This window comes from Conger conger, chromosome 19 (genome assembly GCF_963514075.1).
Source record: "Conger conger chromosome 19, fConCon1.1, whole genome shotgun sequence".
NCBI classification, from domain to species: domain Eukaryota; kingdom Metazoa; phylum Chordata; class Actinopteri; order Anguilliformes; family Congridae; genus Conger; species Conger conger.
In genome coordinates, this window is record NC_083778.1 from 14,039,697 (window position 1) to 14,063,523 (window position 23,827).

General features: G+C 48.3%; 1 protein-coding gene across 2 annotated transcripts; it reads left to right on the plus strand.

Annotated features, from left to right (window-relative positions):
• Nucleotides 1–1,097: 1,097 nt before the first annotated feature.
• Nucleotides 1,098–21,856, plus strand: tnpo3 (transportin 3). Of its 2 annotated transcripts, none has more exons than XM_061229525.1 (23): nucleotides 1,098–1,402; nucleotides 5,283–5,483; nucleotides 6,700–6,773; nucleotides 7,299–7,455; nucleotides 9,633–9,776; nucleotides 10,131–10,306; nucleotides 10,750–10,888; nucleotides 11,398–11,544; nucleotides 11,723–11,830; nucleotides 12,065–12,156; nucleotides 12,378–12,517; nucleotides 13,448–13,639; nucleotides 14,387–14,478; nucleotides 14,633–14,709; nucleotides 15,495–15,555; nucleotides 15,645–15,785; nucleotides 16,219–16,335; nucleotides 16,746–16,840; nucleotides 17,427–17,583; nucleotides 18,298–18,465; nucleotides 19,563–19,675; nucleotides 20,276–20,366; nucleotides 20,818–21,856. In XM_061229525.1, the coding sequence occupies exons 1-22, from the start codon at nucleotides 1,283–1,285 to the stop codon at nucleotides 20,334–20,336; spliced, it is 2,772 nt and encodes a 923-aa protein (XP_061085509.1). In that variant the 5' UTR covers nucleotides 1,098–1,282; the 3' UTR covers nucleotides 20,337–20,366; nucleotides 20,818–21,856. The 2 variants fall into 2 exon arrangements, with proteins under 2 accessions (XP_061085509.1, XP_061085508.1); XM_061229524.1 differs by having other exon boundaries at nucleotides 20,909–21,856.
• The last annotated feature ends 1,971 nt before the right edge of the window (nucleotides 21,857–23,827 follow it).

Below are 23,827 nucleotides of genomic sequence, written 5' to 3' on the forward strand. Positions count from 1 at the left end.
TTCTGAATTCATGGTTTGGTACATTTTCTGTTTTTTATACGAAACTGCTCTTCATTCATTATGTAAATGTAAACTACCAACCTGACCATCATTTCTTGCTGAACAGAATTAGCCACACGCATTAAAGCAAGACTGTATTGGTTTGCAGCTTGTGCCGAACCGAAACTCTGGCACTGACGGTATTTATCTTCCTAGGCTTGAAAAAAAGTAAGTGTTTCATTTCTACTTCTGCTGTTCCACAGCTGCATCTCTCCCCTGATTGCATGTCGGAAGAGCAGCAACGACTTACAGCAATGACAGACTTATACTCATTACACAGGGGTGCAAGAGAGAGCACTGAGTGGTGCACCACCACTTACATTTTTTGGGGAGAACTCTGAGTTACACTTCACCTAGTAATGGGTTGAAACCAAACACACATACTCGCGAAATTTACTCCATTCACCGGTGTATATTGGAAATGTATTGGGATGGAAGAGTCCTGACGCTGCTCTCGTACTGTGTTGAATGTATTGTGCGAAATATTTGTTTGTAGTTATAGATTCATGAGTTTCTAAATGTTACACTTCTAAGTACTACTGTTTCGGTATTTGAACACCGTACACCTGTTGAGTCCAAATCAAACCACAGTTTGGCGATGGAAGTTGAATTACTCTGCTAGAGGGGTTCCATTTTTTTGTCACCCTGGATGAGACAAATAATTGCAAAAATGTTTTACAAAAAATAATTTCTTCTTCATTCATTAATGTGATTATTTAATCTAATGCACAGATTTAAAAATATTACAATTGCAATCGGTATTTAAGTTCACAATAAAAATTCATATGGTACATGCAGGTACAGCTGCTAGGTTGTTGCATAAATTTGCCTGCAGTTGACATAGCTAAGAAATTAATGTAAGAGTACAAATTGTGAGATTTTATTCTGGATCAACAATTTTGCTAATATCGTACGTTCATAGATGTTCTAAACAATTAGTTATTGCTCCAAATATCTCTCCGTCTGTTTAGCGAGTGAACGCAATTTTCCAATGCAGTGCACCCTCAAAGAAAGGTCCCCCCAGGTTCTCAATGCACTATGATTATGGTTCCTGATTGCCGATTTCCAGACGGGGGCGTTTACCCAGAGCACGCGGGGAAGCCACTGTTGTGTGAAGATGGCGGTTAGAGTGCTGTATACAACGCCCGAATAAATAATATCACGCAATCCTTCAGATCTCCGGAACAGATAATACATCTGTACTTAAGCCGTTTTTTGCTACCCTGCAGCAGAGTGTGCCGGCATGGAGGGAGGTAAACCATCCCTTGCGCTAGTTTACCAGGCCGTGCAAGCCCTTTATCACGACCCGGACCCCGCCGGAAAAGAACGAGCCTCTGTATGGCTTGGGGAGCTGCAGAGGTCGGTGAGTAACGAGTGGGAAACTCCGGGGCTCTAGATGGGCCTAAAACCTCAGGATCAGGAAGCTTGCTAGCCCTGGACTCCGAACTCCTGGATTATAATTAAGTATTACACAGCAGTAAGATCGATTGTTTATTATTCATCTTTAAAAACACAATATTTGAATCTAAGGTGTGTTCGCTGACTAGAGAGAACACCATATTGTGTATTGTTATGGTAAACCTTGGAATAATTCTTTGGGGATTTGGCTAGCTGGCTAGGTTAACTGTCTTGGAGCAGGCTGTTTGCCGAAAGGCTTGTTAGCTGGCCGCTGAGTTTGCCATCTAGCTATATTATTCTAACCTTACTATCTAATTTTGCGATAATGTTACATTTTTAGTTAGCTAGGTAAGTTAGATGGCTGGCTAGTTATGGGTAATACTCGGCGTCTGTTTCTGGTGCACAGCTATCACCTCGGTGGCTGACTAGCTACATAATTAATGTTGTATTAGCTTTGGACCGATCAATGCCGATAATCAATGCCGTAGGTGCAGCTAACGTTAGCTATCTCGGCTACCTTGCTAGTTATACACGGAGTATGATATCCGGATTTTCAAGTAGCGTGACGCCAGCTAACTACCGTGTTTTGTGAACTGAAAACCCCAGACGGTTGCATGTTTGCTTTTTATTTATGGTAACGCTTCTCAGTTAACAGTGGTTCATTTCATAACATTGGCTATTAACTAGCTAGTATTTTGGATATTTATATAACTATATATATAACTATATATCAGGCGGCTGCTTTAAGTAATAACTTGGTGCTAGCTGCCCGCGACATGAAATGCGATCGCGAGCAAGCAGGCCAAGAATAAACTAACGATAATTAGCGAATGTTAACTCGCGGTGCCTTTGTAACTTGGGACGTTCTTAATTCTCATGTTAGTTTTGAATGCAGAATTACCTATGACGTTATATCAAGATTAATTTCACGAACCTAAACTTCCTTATTTTAACGTGTCATCTGGCTAGCTACCGCTGTCAAATTAGAGGTGCTTTAAAAAGTCATAGTTTTGAACTAACGAAATATCTATCTGTTATCTACCTTGCACATTTTGTAGAAAGAAATATTCGTGAATAGCAGGACGGAAGTCGATGTGATTTACTAGAGTTCATTAAAGGAATAAGCTATGAGATCATCCTTCGCCATAGCTTGGACACAATAATAATAAGCCGATGCTTCTTTGCATTTTCGCCTTGTCAAGTCGCTACTCATGTTCCACGATACGCTTTACGAATATGTCGAGCTAAAGGCTGGCGTATCTAAACGTGTGTCCATCAAGGAAGTTACAATGAATAACTCCAAAGTGGTTGGACAAGTTAGTTTCCGGTATTATTCGGTGAAATGTACCAAACACGTTGTCGCATAGGGTTGAGAGTGCCACGATTTGTGTGCTCTGCATACACATGTGAACGATTCCGACGCTGTCGTACGATTGTAATTCGTACGAAGAGGACCCGTACGCCACAAACATTGTATGTTTCGACTCCTCGGTAAGGTCAGCCGCGCCTCAGGTGGCAGATATCGATTACCTCCGGTTTGTATGTGCGAAACCTTAAACAGTCAGTTCTCGTGAATAGGTCAAGAGCTAGTGAAGACCTTGGAGAGACCATTTCGGGTGCATGACTGGCACAGTTCCCGAGGGATACCCAGGCCCTGTGATAGAGGCCTATGCTTGGCATGACATAACCATGTTAAGACTGCATGTCGGTTTGTCATCTGCAGGCATGGTGAAGATTATAAAAGCAAAATACAATGCCTAACACGAAGGTCACCTGAGCGTCAATATAATTGCCTTGCCATTGTAACTTCACATTCCTACGACCAAGTGGTGAGACCGGTATTCATTAAGGCCAGCCCAATTTCCCCACTTCTGTAGGGGGGGGGATTGTTAAATGTTAAAAAATTAAAAAATGTCAAACTGAACTTGCATTTGAATTATTTTTGTGGTCTGGCACATTTTCATGCTTCTTCGAGTATTAGATTTGTACTGTGCACTGTGTTGTGAGTTGTCCAGCATGTGACCAGCTGCCTCATGCGTCAAACCCAATATAATATAAGCCAAAGTGAATGAAGCATTCAGCCTTCATTCATAGGGGACTGTGGTCAGGTTTAGAAAGTGGGGGTGGGGTCCGGGTGCTGTGGCTCATGTCAGGAGGTCATGATAAATATGCCCCCCCCCCCCCCTCTCACATTTCTGCCGTGTCAGAAACCGTCTTTCTCTCCGGCCAAACAAGTGACTGCGAGACGTGGTTGTCACTGCTGCCCGGCCTGCCAGTAGTTAAGTTGAATCGAAGATGAGATTTTTCAACATTTCATCATTGAGTAACTTAGAGGCCGAGTGAGTGAGTGAGTGAGTGAGTGAGTGAGTGAGTGAGTGAGTGAGTGAGTGAGTGAGTGAGTGAGTGAGTGAGTGAGTGAGTGAGTGAGTGAGTGAGTGAGTGAGTGAGTGAGTGAGTGAGTGAGTGAGTGAGGATAGGCACAGGATCATAGTACAAGCTGTGGTGATTGTACTGCAGTAAAATAAGTTTGGCAGTGTTGTACATGAATAAATCTTGGTTATGAAAAGAGATGGATATAAAGGTCAGTCTCCGGAAGCTAAAGGGCAAATGGTTTGTTGTGTTTAACGGCAATATAAATAAAGGCTAGTAACCAAATTACCGCCCTCGACCAAGACGCACACCAAAATCCGGCTGTATTTGTTTGCTTTTGAATCTGGGCCGTGCCACTGCCGACTCTGCCTGGCGGTGCCTGCCCAGCTGATGCAAAATTTTCTCGAAACGTTCCTGGAACGTTTCAGCAAGGTTATAACGTTGCCGCAACGTGGCAGCAACGTGGCGAGAACTTTGTGTCCGCTGCGTGTGAAGGAGGAGGAAGGGCTGGCTTGATGGCCTTGTCGGACAGCTGTCTTGCAGTCTGCGTGTTCAGCTGCGCACGAGCCGTCTTCCGCTGACTGACGTCCGTTTGAGCTTGATTTGTGGACTGTGGTGTAATAACAAGCGGTGACTGACATCATTCACTTCTGATTGGCAGTCGGTGCCTGACGAGGAACATGATTGGGCATTCCAAATTGGGAGGATAAGGAAAAATAACTGAATAATGCATGGCTGGAAGAATATTGTAATTTTGCAGGAGTCTGACTACGTGCCAGCGGATTCGGAGTCTTTCGGCTTTTAAGTGTGTGTGGGTCCTTCCTTTGGGACCCCATCTCATCATTTTAAAAGTCAAAGATGAGGGTCTGTTGTTTCTTTGCAGCATTTTGTCTCTCAGCGGTAGTGCGCTGTCCTGATTGAGGAGGGGGGAGGGGGGAGGGGGGAGGGGAAGGGGGGTTTACACCAACATGTGACGTGACGCAAAAGCGGTCAAAATGTAACGGGAGGTGAACGGTCAGGCTTGTAGTATATTTAGGCCTGAGCAGGAAAATGTTGTATGCTCAGCGCCCCATGAAGTATTAGCAGTGTTATGGTTATATCTCGTTTTACATATCTTCCCCAATTCCAATTCCACAAGCAAAAAAAACAAAAAAAAAAACCGACATAGACGGGGTGACCTTTTAGTGTTCCGCTCCTCTGAACACACTGTAGATGTACTAGAACTCTCAGGACTTTTACAGGGAGGACTTGTCAGTGTCTCATGAAGTGGAAGAGGTACAATGACCTTGAGATGTATCGCTCTGTTGTGTTTTTTGAGGGGGGGGTTTTTGCATCGCAAATATAGGGTCCCGCCAAAGAATAGGCAAATTCTTTATAAAAATACAGATTTGTTTGTAGAATGTTTCCGGTGTTGTTGGCTCACCCCCCCCCCCCCGTGCTCTCCTGCTCCCCCTCCCGTTCTCCTGCTCCCCCAGATGTACGCCTGGGAGATTTCGGATCAGCTCCTCCAGCTGAAGCAGGACGTGGAGTCCAGCTACTTCGCCGCCCAGACGATGAAGATGAAGATCCAGACCTCATTCTATGAACTTCCCGCCGACACGCACGTGTCCTTGCGGGATTCGCTGCTCTCTCACATTGAGAACCTCAAAGACCTGTCCCCTATTATCGTCACCCAGGTAACCGGCCACGCCCGTCTAACCAGCTTCTCGCGTGTTAAAAGACCAATAAGGCTGCGTCTACGTGACTTGTAGGTATTCATTTTCTTCGGCTGTTATGACGCTGATACAGTATGGAACACATTTCTTGCCTGAATGGCTTTTAAGTCATCAAGGGTCCGAGGTATGAAATGAGCCTCAAACCACCAAACGGGGTTCATCCGCCCAGTTGTAATTAATCCCGAAACGTCTATTGGCGTTCTCGTAAAGGCGAAGGAGGAGAGGAGGGGGTAGCAGAGTTGTAATGTAGCTGAGGGAGCCTTGATGCCAGCCCCAGTTTGAGGTTCATGCACTGTGTCAGACTGCTTGTATTACAAGCTGCGGTACATGTTCAGGCTTCAGATCCTCGTTGTACGACGGCACGCACATCACTCTCCGCTCTCGCGTTAGAAGGAAAGGGCTTCTGAATCCGTAAGGGAACTCGCTCTTTTTTTCCAGGCCTTGTCCTGCCCCTTTGCACCCCTATCATCAAACCCTGTCTTTTTCGAGGGGGATTTGACGTGCGTGATTTGTAACTGATTTGTGATTTGAACATAAGCCTACATTGCCGCCTCGGTGGACCTGTGTTCCACTTTTAACCGATGACAGTAAGGGCAATGCAAAGGTTTCCTGTTTCTTCAGTGAATATGTGAACGCAAGGTCCGATGGCTTGTTTAATTGTGGTCATGTGAAACATGTTTGTGTCTTGTTCGTCTTTTGCAGGATACTGATACTAGTGATAATATCCTCCCGTTTGTGTAGCTTATTTCACATGCAGTTTTTGCTTGAACGAGTCAAAAATAATCGGATGAACGCAATTTTGTAGACGGGACAATAAAATGCATACCATCACCGCAAAATACAAAAGAAAGTGTTTTGCGATGTTGTAGAACCTCACGAGATGCGAAGGCACCAGGCAGGCCTGTGTCAAAATACGATTTTAAGAATCGAATCCCGTGTTCAATTGCACTTTTCCGTTCCGTTCCCTTCCGCTAGCTCTTTGCCTAGACTACGAATGACTAATCAAACCTCCGCATTTCAAAAGTGAAACCGCGACTAGGCTCGTTTCTCGAGGGCGACACGGCACTTTTAATGTAAAGCAGTTTTCATTTCCGCCACGCGCTTGTGGGCCTTGTGGTGGGTGGGGGAGTGGAATCGGCATGTAAATGAATGATGACACCATGCGCCGTTCTTGCAGCTCGCTCTTGCAATAGCAGACCTTGCCCTGCAGATGGCCTCGTGGAAGGGCTGTGTTCACACGCTTATTGAGAAGTAAGTTCCTCTTCTTCCATCTGGTGCTTTTCACGTTTATCCCCGTTATCGTATTTAGAGTTGGGCGCGGTGCCTTGTCCAAAAATGTCCCCCCCTGCACCTAACTGTTTGTGCTGGATGCCGGTTGAGGTCCCACACCACATAGAAGGGGACCACCAGACTTTGAGTGTACTTCTTTATTTAAACGGTAAAACATCCCTCTGGTGGCACTGTGCTCTATGTGGGTTCCTGGGTTAGGATGCAGGTTGAGGTCCCACATTAGACACCACATAGAAGGCACCGCCTGACTTTGAATGTACTTTATTAAAACGATCATGAATTAAGATCAAGTCCAAAGACATGCCGGTTAGGGGCTACAGACGAAAATTACCTCATTAGCCAACTTTGGCGCATTTACGTTGATGTGGAAACTGAATATTTTGATGTGCACTGTCGCAAGTAAAAAAAAAAAACTATATAAGATGGCTGACGTGAGTGAGCGATTTCTCACGCGTGGTTAAAATGTCCGCCCCCCCCTCCCCGTAGATATAGCAACGAGGTGTCATCAATGACATTCCTGATCGAGATCCTGACGGTGCTGCCCGAGGAGGTGCACAGCCGCTCCCTGAGAATCGGAGCAAACCGCCGGACGGAGATCATCGAGGACCTGGCCTACTATTCCAGCACCGTGGTGTCTCTGCTGGTGAGTGCGCTTAACCCATTTCCCAGGGTCCCCCCCCTCCCCCGAACCCCCTCCCTGCCAGTGCCCTGAATTAGTTGCTGCCGTGGACCAATCGCAGACGAGCAGGGTGAATCCTGAGTGACTTGACAGCGTGTGTCGAACGTGCTGGTTTTGTGCGACGGCGTTTGGTTCTGCGCCGGGTTTGTGAAATACGATTTTGTCGGCGTTAAGGTTGACGGTTGCCTTTAATTTGGGGGGGGGGGGGGACGACGAGGGGAAGGGACGAGGAAATTGGCTGGTTAGGCCCTCCTGTTTAGCATTTTTGAGTGTGAACAGTTCTTGTTCTTGAGTATTTTTGTTATGTTTCCCCATAAACGTGTGTTGGGGTTGTAAAAACTCTCGGGGTTGTGGTTTGTCTGGTTCTGGTGGGGCTTCCTCGGCGCACGGCTTGCTGCTGTTCTAACTGAAGCGCTGCGTCTTCCCTCCCCGACCCTGTGGTGTGTACCGAGCGCTGGAGGACCTGCGGGGTTCATCCGCCTCCTTCACGACGTCCCGTACGCTGTATTTAATCCCCTCAGCGAGACCTGCGTTAAAAAGGCGGAGTCATTGCGGGAGTTTGATTACGTGCGGCTAATGACCCAAGCGCCCGATGAGTCTGCAATGTGGAGTCTTGGTTAAAAAAAAAAAAAAAAAAAGAAAAAAAGGTTTTTAACCTGAACAGCGCATATCCTGCTCTATAAATATTCCCAGCTGTGGTGCGGTTCAGGGATGAATAAGGTCGAAAGGAATTTACAGCTCACTGCAATTGCTGAAATATGAAGGGAGTTGAGGGGAAGTGACTCTGGGTAAATTTGTATGTCATCACAACGTCGTCTTATGCATTCCTTTCCACAGAAAAATTAAAATCGATAAAAAAAAATGTTCTATCGCAAAATATGCAAATAGTAAGTGCAGTATCTGTCTTTATAAAGTAGCCTGCCCATCTGTTCAGTGCGTAATCGGCGCCTTTGGGAAGAGCAGCCTAGAAATGAGCCGTGTGCACAGAGAGCAGGTTAGGACAGCGGAGTAAATGAAGCAGAACGGTTCATGCCAAACAGGAAGTGAAAGTGCTTGGTGGTGTCTGGAGGTGCCACTTGGTCTCCTATTTGGCGGGGGAGGTGCTGTTAATCTCCTTGTTGGCGATGGAGGTGCTGTTGATCTCCTTGGTGGAGTGGGGGGAGGTGCTGTTGGTCTCCTTGTTGGCGATGGAGGTGCTGTTGGTCTCCTTGGTGACTTGGGGAGGTGGTAGTCAGTCACCCTGTCCGCGCGTGTTTGCGAGTGCCTGTGCGTGTTTGCGAGTGCCTGTGCGTGTTTGCGAGTGCCTGTGCGTGTTTGCGAGTGCCTGTGCGTGTTTGCGAGTGCCTGTGCGTGTTTGCGAGTGCCTGTGCGTGTTTGCGAGTGCCTGTGCGTGTTTGCGAGTGCCTGTGCGTGTTTGCGAGTGCCTGTGCGTGTTTGCGAGTGCCTGTGCGTGTTTGCGAGTGCCTGTGCGTGTTTGCGAGTGCCTGTGCGTGTTTGCGAGTGCCTGTGCGTGTTTGCGAGTGCCTGTGCGTGTTTGCGAGTGCCTGTGCGTGTTTGCGAGTGCCTGTGCGTGTTTGCGAGTGCCTGTGCGTGTTTGCGTGTGCGCGTTTGCGTGTGCGTGTTTGCGAGTGCCTGTGCGTGTTTGCGAGTGCCTGTGCGTGTTTGCGAGTGCCTGTGCGTGTTTGCGTGTGCGCGTTTGCGTGTGCGCGTTTGCGAGTGCCTGTGCGTGTTTGCGAGTGCCTGTGCGTGTTTGCGAGTGCCTGTGCGTGTTTGCGAGTGCCTGTGCGTGTTTGCGAGTGCCTGTGCGTGTTTGCGTGTGCGCGTTTGCGTGTGCGTGTTTGCGAGTGCCTGTGCGTGTTTGCGAGTGCCTGTGCGTGTTTGCGAGTGCCTGTGCGTGTTTGCGAGTGCCTGTGCGTGTTTGCGTGTGCGCGTTTGCGTGTGCGCGTTTGCGAGTGCCTGTGCGCGTTTGCGAGTGCCTGTGCGTGTTTGCGAGTGCGTGTTTGCGTGTGCGTGTGCGCGAGAAAGGGCTTCCCTACTGCAGCCGCCCGTCACGTGTGTGCGATAAGAGTGTGCGCACCATGCTCACAATCTGACTCTTTCTTGCTCTCCCCCTCTCTCTCTCCCTCTCCCTCTCTCTCCAGCTCTCATGTGCGGAGAAGACAGTCAGCGACGAGAAGATGCTGATCAAGGTGTTCCGCTGCCTGGGCAGCTGGTTCAACCTGGGTGTGCTGGACAGCAACTTCATGGCCAACAACCAGCTCCTCATCGTACTCTTCCAAGTGCTGGTGAGTCCCCCCCTGCAGACCCAGCATCTATGGGCTGTGGCCTTCTGTGGTCGGCCATAGTAAGTACTGAGCTGAGCATTGGTCGAATACGTGAGCCTCTGTTGTGTGTAACGTACCCAACAGTGATTAACCATGAGCTAGTCTGTATTCAGTTTGATAAAGTACACATACAAGTGCATGTAACTGATGTGTCCTCTCAATGGGTGTTCGATGGTTCGAAAGCTTGTCGGAATTAGCAACAGTAACTAAGGAGAGCGGGACTTGGCCTGGGGCTTCTCAAAGGGGTCAGGGACAGTATGTGAATGTTCTGGAGGTTCCGGTCTCATCGCCATGGTGTCTGCAACCCCCCCCCAGCAACGGGACGAGACGTCCACCAACCTGCACGAGGCCGCGTCAGACTGCGTGTGCTCCGCCCTGTATGCCATCGAGAACGTGGAGGCCAACATGGGCCTGGCCATGCAGCTCTTCCAGGGCGTGCTGACGCTGGAGACGGCCTACCACATGGCTGTGGCCCGGGAGGACCTGGACAAGTAAGCGCAGGGCCCTTTTACCCCCGAAGGGGGGGTGGAAAGTGTCCTTCGAACCCCCAGAAAGGGGAGTGTTACCCCCACCCCACCCCTCTCTCAGTTAGGCATTGTGACATAACATAACAGCACATAATGTTGAGAACAGGCCATTCAGCCCAGCAATGCTAGTCTTCTCATTCCACTAAAGTGTACCAACTACTTTGTTTGCCGAAAAAGCCAAATAGTATCAAGCACATTGTCAAGGCTGGTCTTTAAAACCCCCCCCGGTGTTTCTCTGTGACGTCACCACTCCCCTTTCTGTGACCTCAACGCCCTTCTGTCTGTGACATCACCACGCCCTTCTCTCTGTGACGTCGCCATCCTTCTCTGTGACGTCGCCATCCCTCTCTGTGACGTCACCACTCCCCTATCTGTGACGTCACCGCCCTTCTCTCTGCGACCCTCAGGGTGCTGAATTACTGCCGGATCTTCACGGAGCTGTGCGAGACCTTCCTGGAGACGATCGTGCGCAGCCCCGGCCACGGCATGGGAGACCTGCGCACCCTTGAGCTCCTGCTCATCTGCGCGGGACACCCCCAATACGAGGTGAGGCGCCAGATCACCCCCGAACCTGCCACGCCCCACATTACGGCCTCTTCTCAACTCTCATGTGGTTTTGGTGGCCTGACATTGCTCTGTCTCGGCTGGATGTTGTGAAGCATTCAAAACATTGAATTGAGTAGTTGACCAAGTTCCCCAGTCAAAGATGGTGGTAAACTAAAACGTGACGAAGCCAAAGCTCTCGAACAATTGATTCGTGATCTCCTGCTTCCTCTGGGTCCGGGAACCTCATCATCTAGAAATGCACCAAATGATGAATCATCGTAAAACAGGACTGCCCATCCCTTTTGCTGGCGATCTACTATCCTGTAGGTTTTCATTCCAACCCTAACACCACACCTCGTTCAACTGCTGGTGATCTCATTGGGCTGCCGATTGGCAGAACCAGGCGTGCCAGATTAGGGTCGAGAGGAAAGCGTGCCGGGGTGGTGTGGCGGGTCTCCAGGAGCGCGGTTGTGCGCCCTGTGTTGTAAAAGACCTTCCCCTGCGCTCAGGTCGTGGAGATCTCCTTTAACTTCTGGTACCGACTCGGGGAGCACCTATACAAGACCAACGACGCGGTCCTGCACAGCATCTTCAGGCCCTACATCCAGAGACTGCTGCACGGGCTGGCCCGCCACTGCCAGCTGGACCCCGATCACGTGAGAGCCGCCTGACCCCCGCCTACGCGTTAATGTGTGATTCACGTGCATGCAACTACCAACAACCGCATGGTAGCAAGGTTCTGAACAGCCATTCTGAGACGTGTCCTTTGTCTTTTAATCTCTGTCTGCAGCTGTTGTAAATTTTTTTAATTTTTTTAATTTTTTTACTTTAAAGGAAGGCATACCAGAAGACACGGACGATTTTGGAGAGTTTCGGATGAGGGTCTCCGACCTGGTGAAGGATGTGATTTTCCTTGTGGGTTCCATGGAATGCTTCTCGCAGGTACACATCAAAATACCATTTGTCTCCAGTAGTCTATAGACATGGTGTACCAGCTGTATATAAACCTGCTGCACCTGTTTGTAAACGCGGCACGCCAGTTGCTTGTAAATGTGCCGTGCCATTTGCGTGTAAGCGCGTTGCGCCAGTAGTATATAAATGTGGCCTGCCAGTTGTACATAAACGTGCTGTGTCAGTGGTGTACGATGTGTCATTGGTGTAATGTGTCTCTGCCAGCTCTACTCCACTCTGAAAGAGGGGAATCCGCCCTGGGAGGTCACCGAAGCTGTGCTCTTCATCATGGCCGCCATCGCCAAGAGTGTAGATCCGTGAGTTGAGACGTCCCCTTCCCCTACTTGTATTCCCCAGGTGTTTATTGCATAAGTAACATGGCATTTATTTTTAACCAATCAGTGGTGAATTACTGTGGTGGGCTGGAAGTGAATATTCATGCGGAACAGACATGCCGTGCTCCAGTTAGTTAAGTGCGCCGGTGAACGCTTGTGCCCGTCCCACAATGCAGTGCTTCTCTCTCCCCCCCCCCCCGCAGTGATAACAACCCCACCCTGACAGAGGTGCTGGAGCAGGTGGTGCTGCTGCCCCAGACGGTGCACATCGCCGTGCGCTACACCAGCATCGAGCTGGTGGGCGAGATGAGCGAGGTGGTGGATCGCAACCCTCGCTTTTTAGGTGAGAGTTCGCCCCCGCGCCTACGCCGCAGGGGGTTTGTGTTACTGACTGGTGTCTCATTGTGCTTTTTGGAATTTTTGTAAATGTATTTATTTATTCTATAACTCCATTGCTTTCAGTTGGCAGTCGCTATCGTTACATCAGCATTAGTGTTCAGTTAAAGTAACTTCTTAAAGGGTTAAGCACTGGGCGTTTGGGTCTGGACGGGTTCCACAGTGTGGTACGGCCTGTGCCACTGGCAGACGTGCCCGGCTAGCAGCATCGCCCGTAGCCAACGCCCTCGAGTTTTGCATGGCTTTGTGTGGGAAGACGGTCGATGAGCGCTTGTGGTGTCTCTGCTTGTTTGCTGTGTCTGGGGGAAGGACCTGTGAAAACTGCAGTGACCCTGACACTCCCTTTGGCTCTGATTGTGTGAGTGGGAGGTGCAGGCAGAGATTCCATTCAGCTCACACACACGCGCGCACACACACGCGCGCACACACACACACACGCACCCACACGCACCCACACGCACCCACACGCACCCACACGCACCCACACGCACCCACGTACACACACGTACACGCACACGCACACACACACGCACACACACACGCACACACACACGCACACACACACACACACACACACGCACCCACACGCACCCACACGCACCCACACGCACCCACACGCACCCACACGTACACACACGTACACGCACACGCACACACACACGCACACACGCACACACACACGCACACACACACGCACACACACACGCACACACACACGCACACACACACAAACCAGCTGAGGGTCCAGGGAAGCAGCTAAACAGTAGCTCAGCAGTTACGTGTCCATGCTGTGCTCTAAAGCCTCTGTCTGTGTCTGTCTGTGTCTGTCTGTGTCTGTCTGTGTCTGTCTGTGTCTGTCTGTGTCTCTGTCCTCCAGACCCTGTGCTGAGTTACCTGATGAAGGGGCTGAGGGAGAAGCCTCTGGCCTCGGTGGCTGCTAAGGCCATCCACAACATCTGCTCTGTGTGCCGTGACCACATGGCCCAGCACTTCCAGGGCCTCCTGGACATCGCCCGCGCCCTCGACTCCTTCGCCCTGTCCACCGAGGCGGCCGTCGGCCTCCTGAAAGGTAGGGGGCGCCAGCGGCCTGTCTCCGGCCTGTCACATGCTCTACGCAAGACTCGGGACACACGCTAGCGCTTTGCTAACACTCTATACTGGCTTCTTTTAGTCCTGTCTGAGGCTATACGCTGCCGTTCCACAAGGTGGCAGCCTGGGCTAATCTGGATTAAGTCACCTTGGAGCGGATTACTTCTTCTTGTGTGATTGTTTGTTGAACAGCATTTACATCCTGTTTACATTTAGCGCCTTTAAGAGAAATGCGTGGAATTGCAAGCACTTTTGCGTCGCGGTACAACATTTGCACGGCACATTTTGCTACGCAAAGATGTGAGAGTCCCCTCGTGTCGCTGCGCGGGTTTCTTGCAAGTGTGTAATGGACTTAAACCCCAATAAGATATGGGTCATGAGGTCGGTCTCTCCAGATATCAAGCCTGCACAAGTTCTCACTGTTAATCCTTAAAATTATATTAACATGCACATTTAAAAAATTTTTTTTTTTTTTTTCATGTTTTATCCATGTTTGTTTATCCATGTTTTGCTTTTGAAGCACTTTGTGACCCTTTGACTAGAAAGGTGCTTATAAAGTTCACTGACTTTTTGGGGTTTTTTCGATAAAGAATTGAACTACAAATATTGATGCTACATGTGGTTGTGTTGTTACACAGTGAGAAGAGTCTCAAATGTGCAAATATTAATGAATGAATAATGAATAAAATCATTAATTAATATAATATCCTTCTTTCTCGTCCCTTAGGCACTGCTTTAGTTTTAGCCCGTCTGCCGCTGGAGAAAATAGCCGAATGTTTGAGTGACCTCTGCGCGGTGCAGGTCATGGCCCTGAAGAAGGTAGGAACCAGACCGTATGACCCCCGTATGACCCCCGTATGACCCCTCTGTCACCCCTCTAACCATGCCATACTTCATTGAAACCTGACACCCGATTGGCTGTGTGTTGACCTTCCTGTTTCCTGTTTCCTGCTTCCTGTTTCCTGTTTATCAGCTTCTCTCCCAGGAGCCTAGCAACGGGAAATCGTCTGACCCCACCGTTTGGCTGGACAGGCTAGCGGTCATCTTCAGGTAAACCATATCAGTTTGAAGCTCTATTGTACTCAAAAGTTGAAAGGTTAAAAGGAAATCTATGAGGCCTATGCTTCGACTGTGTTATTATCCTTGGCAAACTGTGGAACTGCTACTTGGTTGGTTTATCTATGTGATCGCTCTAGCACTTGGTAGTGTACTTCCCTCTTGCATTTTCAGCGCACTTGTGCCTAGTTCTGATTTGCACTTTATTGTACGTCGCTCCGGATAAGAGCGTCTGCCGAATGACTGTAATGCAATGCAAATTTGCTTTCCTCGGTTCTGTAAAGTGCCCTCAGAGTATCTGTTCAGACCCAGACAAGAGGGATTAAGTTTCCGACGTGGGGCGCGAGGTCTTGTTCTTTGTGGAGAGGGTCAGCCTGTAATCTGTTTGCTGCTTGTGAAGTGAAATGGATCTGATCGTAACTTCCCCGGTTTTGAATCCTGGCCAATGTGGAGCTTGCATGAGCGTCCTGTGTCGATGTGGGTGTCCTTTGGATAATGCGGGTTTCCTCCATCGATCCAAAGACATGCAGGGGGCGGCATTAACAGGGTGTTGCTGTAAAAGAGCACATGTGCACAGTCAACCTAACCTATTAATAAATGATCATGAATAAAATTAATAAAGGGGATTAATTCCCAGCCAGTGGGGAAATGCACTCGATCACAATCGCGTCCGGAAATATCCGCCTGTAGTGATGCATTGTACGTGACGTTGCATCTGCAGATGCGACGCGGCATACCAGTTTGCTAAAGGTGGTGCGTTGTGATGTTTCTGTTTGCAGGCACACGAACCCCATCGTAGAGAACGGCCAAACGCACCCCTGTCAGAAAGTCATACAGGAAGTAAGCCGGAGCCTTTCCTCTGTATCGTGAACGTTTGAATAATGATAGCGGCGATCGTAATGGTGATAACGATAACGTCTCTGCCGCAGATCTGGCCCGTGCTGTCGGAGACGCTGAATAAGCACCAGGCCGATAACCGCATCGTGGAGCGCTGCTGCCGCTGTCTGAGGTTCGCCGTGCGCTGCGTGGGAAAGGGCTCTGCCTCCCTGCTGCAGCCCCTCGTCACGCAGGTGTGTGTGTGTGTGTGTGTGTGTGTGTGTGTGTGAGTGTGTGAGTGTGTGAGTGTGTGAGTGAGTGTGAGTGAGTGTGTGAGTGAGTGTGTGAGTGAGTGTGTGAGTGAGTGAGTGAGTGAGTGAGTGAGTGAGTGAGTGAGTGAGTGAGTGAGTGAGTGAGTGAGAGTGTGAGAGTGTGAGAGTGTGAGAGTGTGAGTCAGTGTGAGTCAGTGTGAGTCAGTGTGAGTCAGTGTGAGTCAGTGTGTGTCAGTGTGTGTCAGTGTGTGTGAGTAAGCCTCCCTACTGCAGCCGCTGGTCACGTGTGTGAAAGAAGAGTGTGTGCGCCATGCTCACAATCTGACTCCTCTCACTTCTTGCATCTTTCACTCTCAAACCTATTCCTCTGTTCTTCTCTCCCCCCTCCTTCCCCCTCTCTCCGTCTCTCTCTCAGATGGTGAGTGTGTATCAGGTGTACCCACACTCCTGTTTCCTGTACCTGGGCAGCATCCTGGTGGATGAGTATGGAATGGAGGAAGGCTGCAGACAGGGGCTGCTGGACATGCTACAGGTAATTCCCCGGGGCGACGTTCCCAATCCCACTCCTCCCTCGGCACATCCCCTCAATCCCTCCGGATTAAACCCTCCCCCCTCAAACCCATATTGCCTAAATCAGGGGTGCACAATGATCCATTTCTGGATTTTGTACCAACTTCTCGTTTGAATTATGTAATTGACTCAATCATGTGTATGAGTGTCGGTTACAGCTGCTAGATGTGTAATAATAATGATAATATAAGTGTATCCTGATGATTTTACTGTGCTCAAGTATAGGCTTGAACCCCGGGTGATTTATACAGCTGTCAGCAAATTAAAAGCAAGGCCATTGGTTGGAACAGAAAGCAGTACCCCCCGGGGTTGTGCCCCCCTGGGCTGTAGGATTGCGGAGATTGATGTGTGGATCCCTCCCCCCTCCTCCAGGCCCTGTGCATGCCCACCTTCCAGCTGCTGGAGCAGCCCAACGGGCTGCGGAATCACCCCGACACGGTGGACGACCTCTTCAGACTGGCCACCAGGTGCAGTTTACCGCCTCGCCCCGCGCCCACGTTCTCAGAGCCTACACCCGAGTTCTCAGAGCTTACGCCCGCATTCTCGGAGCCTTCCCTGAAAGCCTCAGTGTCACACTTGAGCAGCGCGCTTCTCCCAGCGCTGTTTTGTAATAAATGTGCCTTTTGTTCGCTTGGTTTAATGGCTGAATTTAGGGTTTGTTAGTTTGACTATTTGAGTGTTGGCTCTGATCTCACAAGCACTGCTGTTGTCTGGCTGTTAAATAGTGATGATTGTGAGCGCAACTTAAACAACGGTGTTGTGTTGGCGGTGCTGTGATGGTTTGGGAATGCTCACTTTCTACGTCCTCCTCTCTCTCCCCCTATCTCTCTATCTCTCTGTCTCTCTGTCTCTCTGTCTCTGTCTCTGTCTCTGTCTCTCTGTGTCTCTGTGTCTCTGTCTCTGTCTCTCTGTCTCTGTCTCTGTCTCTGTCTCTCTCTCTCTCTCTCTCTCTCTCTGTCTGTCTGTCTGTCTGTCTGCCTGTCTCTCTGCCTGTCTCTCTGCCTGTCTCTCTGTCTCTCTGTCTGTCTCTCTGTCTCTCTGTCTGTCTCACAGATTCATCCAGCGCAGTCCCGTCACGCTGCTCTCCAGTCAGATCATCATTCACATCATCCAGTGCGCCATCGCCGCCACCACCCTGGACCACCGGGATGCCAACTGCAGCGTCATGAAGTTCGTGCGGGACCTCATCCACACGGGCATCACCAACGATGTGGGTAGCAGGCTTTTCTCATCTCTCTTATCTCTCTCTGTCTCTCTCTCTCTCACCTCTCACGCATCCTTTGCTTCCTTCTCCGTGCTGTCTAATCGAATGTGTCCGTTCCTGTTCTGTCAGCGCCGCCCCACCCAGCTTATCTGGGCACGATTACCAGTCCTTTTGGGGTTTGTTCAGGTCTCAGCAAGTTGAACAGAAACCCTTTGCCCAGTGATCTTGGCAAAGTGTACAGCCCTACATTATGGCTGAGCCGTTGTCCCGGTTACACAGTCAGCCCCGGGGCTAACGGGCTGAACGGCAGACATTTTGCAGCTTCACCGTACCGAGACGAATTGACTGTAACCTCACCTATTGAAATGTGCTACTCGCTTGATACTTTGCCTTGTCGTGAATAAAGGAGGTTGAGTCGTGATGGGGTCAAAGGTCAAATGCATGCCCCCCTATTCGTTAGGTCTGTTGCCCCCTCCTCCTGCTGCGCGGTGTGAGTTTTCGGGGGGGGAGAGACAGTGCTGTGTGTGACTCGCTGGTGACTGTCCCCTCTCCTCTCCTGTGTCCCCTCTCCTCTCCTGTGTCCCCTCCCCTCTCCTGTCCTGTGTCCCTCTCCTCTCCTGTGTCCCTCTCCTCTCCTGTGTCCCTCTCCTCTCCTGTGTCTCTCTCCTCTCCTGTGTCCCTCTCCTGTCCTGTGTCCCTCTCCTCTCCTGTGTCCTGCAGCACGAGGACGACTTTGAGCTGCGGAAGCAGCTGATCGCCCAGGCGATGGAGCAGCACGGGCAGCAGCTGGTCACCCAGCTGATCCACACCTGCTGCTTCTGCCTGCCGCCATACACCCTGCCGGACGTGGCCGAGGTGGTGTGGGAGATCATGCTCTTCGACCGGCCGGTGAGCGCAGCGCCCTCTTCAGGCGGCCCCTGGCAACGCGCAGAGGCATGGCCCGGGCTTTCGTGCTCGATGCGGGGGTTTTTTGTTGCTGTTTATTGCCCTCAACACCCTAGGGGGGAGACAGCTGGGGTTTTTTATTTTATTATTATTATAATTTTTTTTTTTTTTTTGTTAGCTTGATTTTACTATTGAAGTTTTAACCACTTCAGTTCATCCTTTCTTAAATTCTGTGACGCTTCCTGAGAATTTGCTGGTTAAGAGACTGGTAAAGGGTTCTGGGTGCGACTTCCTTTCTGAGCAGCTAATAGGATGTTTATAGCATTTGAGATGTGTCAGCATTGTTAGCAATTTTAATAGCATTTGAGATGTAATAGCATTGTTAGCTATTTTAATAGCATTTGAGATGTAATAGCATTGTTAGCAATTTCAATAGCATTTGAGATGTAATAGCATTGTTAGCAATTTTAATAGCATTTGAGATGTAATGGCATTGTTAGCATTATTAGCAATGTTAATAGCATTGTTAGCAATGTTAATAGCATTTGAGATGTAATAGCATTAACGATGGTAATAGCATTGTTAACAATGTTAATAGCATTTTTAGCAATGTTAATAGCATTTGAGATGTAGTAGCATTGTTAGCAATATTAATAGCATTGTTAGCAATGTTAATAGCATTTGAGATATAATAGCATTGTTAGCAATGTTAATAGCATTTGAGATATAATAGCATTGTTAGCAATGTTAATAGCATTGTTAGCAATGTTAATAGCATTGTTAGCAATGATAATAGCATTGTTAGCAATGTTAATAGCATTTGAGATGTAATAGCTTTGTTAGCAATGTTAATAGCATTTGAGATGGAATAGCATTGTTAGCAATGTTAATAGCATTTGAGATGGAATAGCATTGTTAGCAATGTTAATAGCATTTGAGATGGAATAGCATTGTTAGCAATGTTAATAGCATTTGAGATGGAATAGCATTGTTAGCAATGTTAATAGCATTTGAGATGGAATAGCATTGTTAGCAATGTTAATAGCATTTGCGCTCGCCTGTCTGATGAGTGTCCGCCGCTGTGCCTGCGCTGCTTTCAGACGTTCTGCCGCTGGCTGGAGAACGCGCTGAAGGGTCTCCCCAAGGAGACGGCGGGAGGGGCGGTGACCGTAACGCACAAACAGCTGACCGACTTCCACAAACAGGTCACCAGGTGAGTCACAAGCCTCCGACTGTCTCCCTCGCCGTACGCCACGCGAGGCCCGAGAAGGGGGGTTTGGTGGTGAAACTGAGGTTATTTGAAAGTATACAAGACACTCAGGTTTAGGGCTCAGTTTCCCAAAATGGCGTCTGTCCAGCCTGATGGTTAGGAAGCTGGGCGGAGTCTGAGGTTGTCGTCTCAGTTCCCTGGTGGGGCGTTGCTGTTACACCCAAAGTGATTTAAATCTAAATTTGCTGAAGTGACTCAGGTTATGTAAAATAGTGAAAATCTGTCTGAATCAGAACTTCTGCTCAATAAATGCCAAAAATGAAATTTAATGCAAATGAACCGACTGTTCCTGTCTGTTCGTTGCTCTGGATGAGTACGTCTGCTAAATGCCTGTTTTGTAATTACCCCAGTTTCGCACCAAATGGAAGGGGCGTCTCTGACTTTTGGGGCAGTTTTACGTTACATTACAAATGTTTTGCCCCCTCATAGTGCACTGGGTCTGTGCGAGAAAATAAATGATTTTCTCACACACTTGATTTTCACAAAACAATTTTGCCCCGTTTCTTCTCGTAACAAGCATATTTCTCCCCCCCCACATTGCAGTGCAGAGGAGTGCAAGCAAGTCTGCTGGGCGATTCGAGAATTCACAAGGTTGTTCCGATAGCTATGTCTGCACGTTCTACCAGAAGACCAGGTAAGCGCGCAGGTCCTGGGGCACTCCTGTCCCTACAGCATCAATGGGAACTTGGAACTTTTTCCTGATCGTGGAGACCTCAAAAGGCCTTAACCCTGACGTAGGGCACAGGAGAACACTCTGTATAGTGATGCATGGTATTTAACGGTATTTTACCACTGGCCGTCTCCCCGACCAGGTGCACGTTTGAACATGCCGTGCAAATCTGTCTAAGAGTGCACCTTTCTCGTCCTCCTGCTCCTTCGTCAGAGGTGTGGTGATTTTTAAACGTAATTCTCACTTACGGACATTTCAGAAGGTATTATAGTCTGTATTCTCAGAATAAATGTTTTCCCCCCCCAATTATAATGTCTTCTGCGCTGCGGGGATGGTAGGAATGCGGAATGTTCCGGATCAGTTGATTGAATTGTTTTGTTATCCGTGCGCCAATTTATTCAGAGTTTACTTGCAGGCCTTGATTTGATTGGTGGAAGCGGGAAAAGGTTGGGCGTTTGCAAGTAACCCCCCCCCCCCGCTGACCCTTTGCCCCTCTACACCTGCAGGACTATCTTTTCTTTGCAACGTTGAAAGGTGACAGCATTGTGGAACGAGGTGACTGCAAATGAAAAAAAAAAAAAAAAAGGGAACTTCCCTCGCTAAGGATGGGTGTGGGACTCAGCCCTCTGTGGAAAGCCAATCGGACGCGCGGCAGCGTTGGACGGGGCGGGCGAGCGAGCACCCCGAGGTGCTTTGGAAAAGAGGGGTCCTTCGGAATCTGGCGCTGACCGTAGCCACGGCCTGGAAAACGGGGGAGGGGGTGGGGTAAGGGAAGGCGGGAAGCCGATCGCTTTTCCGGAGGACTGAGCTTCGTAACGAACGTTCGCCGATTTGAAGACATGCATTCACACCGCGTCGGTTGGATTTCTACAAATCAAGGACCCATCGTGAAAAGAAAAACTAAAACTTAAAAATAAAAACAGAAAACACACACACAAAAAAAAAAAAAACACAAAACAAAGATGTGCCTGGTAGAAAAATACATAAAAGACTTGTGTATGTTTTGAAAATGAAAGAGAATTTATTTTCATGGGACTGTCTAAAGAACGACCAAACATGGTTTTTGCTGTCTGTGCCATTAAAAAGAAAAGAAAAAACAAATAGCAAGTCCGTGATACCAACTTCAAAAATGAACGCCCGTGGGATTTGGGATTGCTAGAAAAGGGATGCTGGGTGCAGACCCTTTTCCGTTTTAATGATTGGCTGGAGTTTTACCGTTACTCGATTGCCAGACAAAGCTGTGACTTGGTCGCGTGGACTCTGGCAAGGTATTTTTTTTTTTCTTTTTTTTTTTTTTTTTCTTCCTCCTCCTGGCGCAGTGCATTCTGGGAATAAGTGCAGAGACCGTCATTCATTGGATGGCTGCCATGAGCCCGGGGAGGTGTGCTATAACATACTGCTCCATCTGGTGTTGCAGCCATCTCGTGAACAATAAAATTAAAGTGAGGACAAACGGCATGTGTGAGGGTCGTGTTTGGTTATCGCTTCGGTCCTAAATAACCTCCATTTTTTAGGTCTCTTGTTCCCCCGTCATCATCAGTCTGCGACAGAAATGTTCCCCTCAGTGGGACAGGACTGCCTTCATATGGGATGGGGGGTCATTGCTGACGTGGATCATCGAATCACACCTTGGGGTTGCCTTAAGGTGGTGGGTAGGTGGTGTTTCAAAATTGACCACTTGTTTTAAGCAAACATTTAAAAATTAAGTCTCACTCGAGAATTGCATTTGTTTCATTCAGTAAAGAGCGTAATTCTGCCAGCCCAACTTTTTGGTGGTCCATAAAAGTTGTAACCAGAGGAATAATATCAGTTATATTATTCATAGCATACCATGTAAATTGTCCTTTAAAATTAAGTTAATTCACGATTGCGTTACAGCGGCACCGAAACGGTGAACGCTTCATATACATTTTTTGATTTTGTAAAGTGAAAAATGTCTGCCGTATTACTCCCTCAAATCCTGTTTTGTCACTTGGTCTGAGCTGATTGCAAAGTGATCCTGTACAGAGCTGTCAGGAAGAGGCCGTCTCCATGGTAACTGGGTGTGCCCCACGACCGAGGGAGTCTGCAAATGGGACGCTGAAGTATGGATAGACCATTGTGATGTCACCCTGCTGGTAGAAAACACAGCTCCAATCACAGACGGAGGTGTAACTAACAATGACAACTGTTGATTGGTGGATGCTGCTTCCTGGATGCGTCACTGTTTCAGGTGGTCTTTGTTGGTGTTTGTCGATGCAGTTTGTGATTGAGAGGGCTCCTCTCAGTTTTATATGTGTAGGTTTTTAGCTGCAATTTTGTTGTATCCTTGAATCGCTGCTGCACAGGCTTGGAGGTCATCAGACCTGGAAATTCATCTGCTGGGGTTGGGAAATAAACCTGACTGGGTGGGGCTGTTGTGGTCACTCCTGGCCTGAGAGTGTTGGGAGGTGGGTGCGTTGGTGACTGCAGAGATCAAGCATTTTTATTATTACGCATCAGAAAATGAATACTACGTCTGTTTTCATCTGGTTCATAGACCTTTTATTTATTTATTTATTTTTTACTTGCTTTATAAAGACCTGTTTGTTAAAAATAATTTAATATAAAAAAAAAACGTCACACCGTCTACATGACATCAAGCTGCCATTAAATGCGAGGACGCACTAGTGTTTTATAGCACAAGTATGAAATGTTATACTACAGGGTATGACCAAAGTACAAGATCCTGCATTTTAACATATATTTTGAAAATATTTTTAGTAGTTTTACAATTATTCTGGAGTACAAGGCTGCAAAGGTCATGGTTTTCCCTTTTTACCTCCAACTGTGTGAAACATAAACACACTGAACTCCTTTTCACCCACAGAACTGCCGCTCACTAAAGCGTTTTTCGCATCATTCTCTGTAAACTGTAGGGTCTGTTGTGTGTGTCAAAATCCCAGGAGGTCACGCAGTTTCTGTGATGCTTTTCCTGTGACACCCTGTCTGCCACCAATAACCATTCAACAGTCAAAGTCTCTTGGGTCATGTGTCTTCTCCATTGTGATGTTTAATCTGAACAACAACCAAACATCTTGACCATGTGCGCATGCTTTTGTGCTGCCACATGGTTGGCTGATTAGATGTTTGCATTAACAAGCTGGTAGACCGGTTTACCAAATAGTGATCATTGAGTGTTTTCTAGGATTTATCATATAATTTGATTGCATGATTCAGGCCTGGTCCTGGCTTGAAGAACTTAAATTATTTACACAAACACACACAGACACACACACACAAGAACACACACACACACCTTGGACTTTAGACATTATAGGCATTTGGCAGACGCTCTTATCCAGAGTGACGTACAGTCCCCCCAATCCTCCCTGGGGTAATGCAGGGTTAAGGGCTTTGCTCAATGGCCTAATGGCTGTGCGGATCTTATTGTGGCTGCGCTGGGA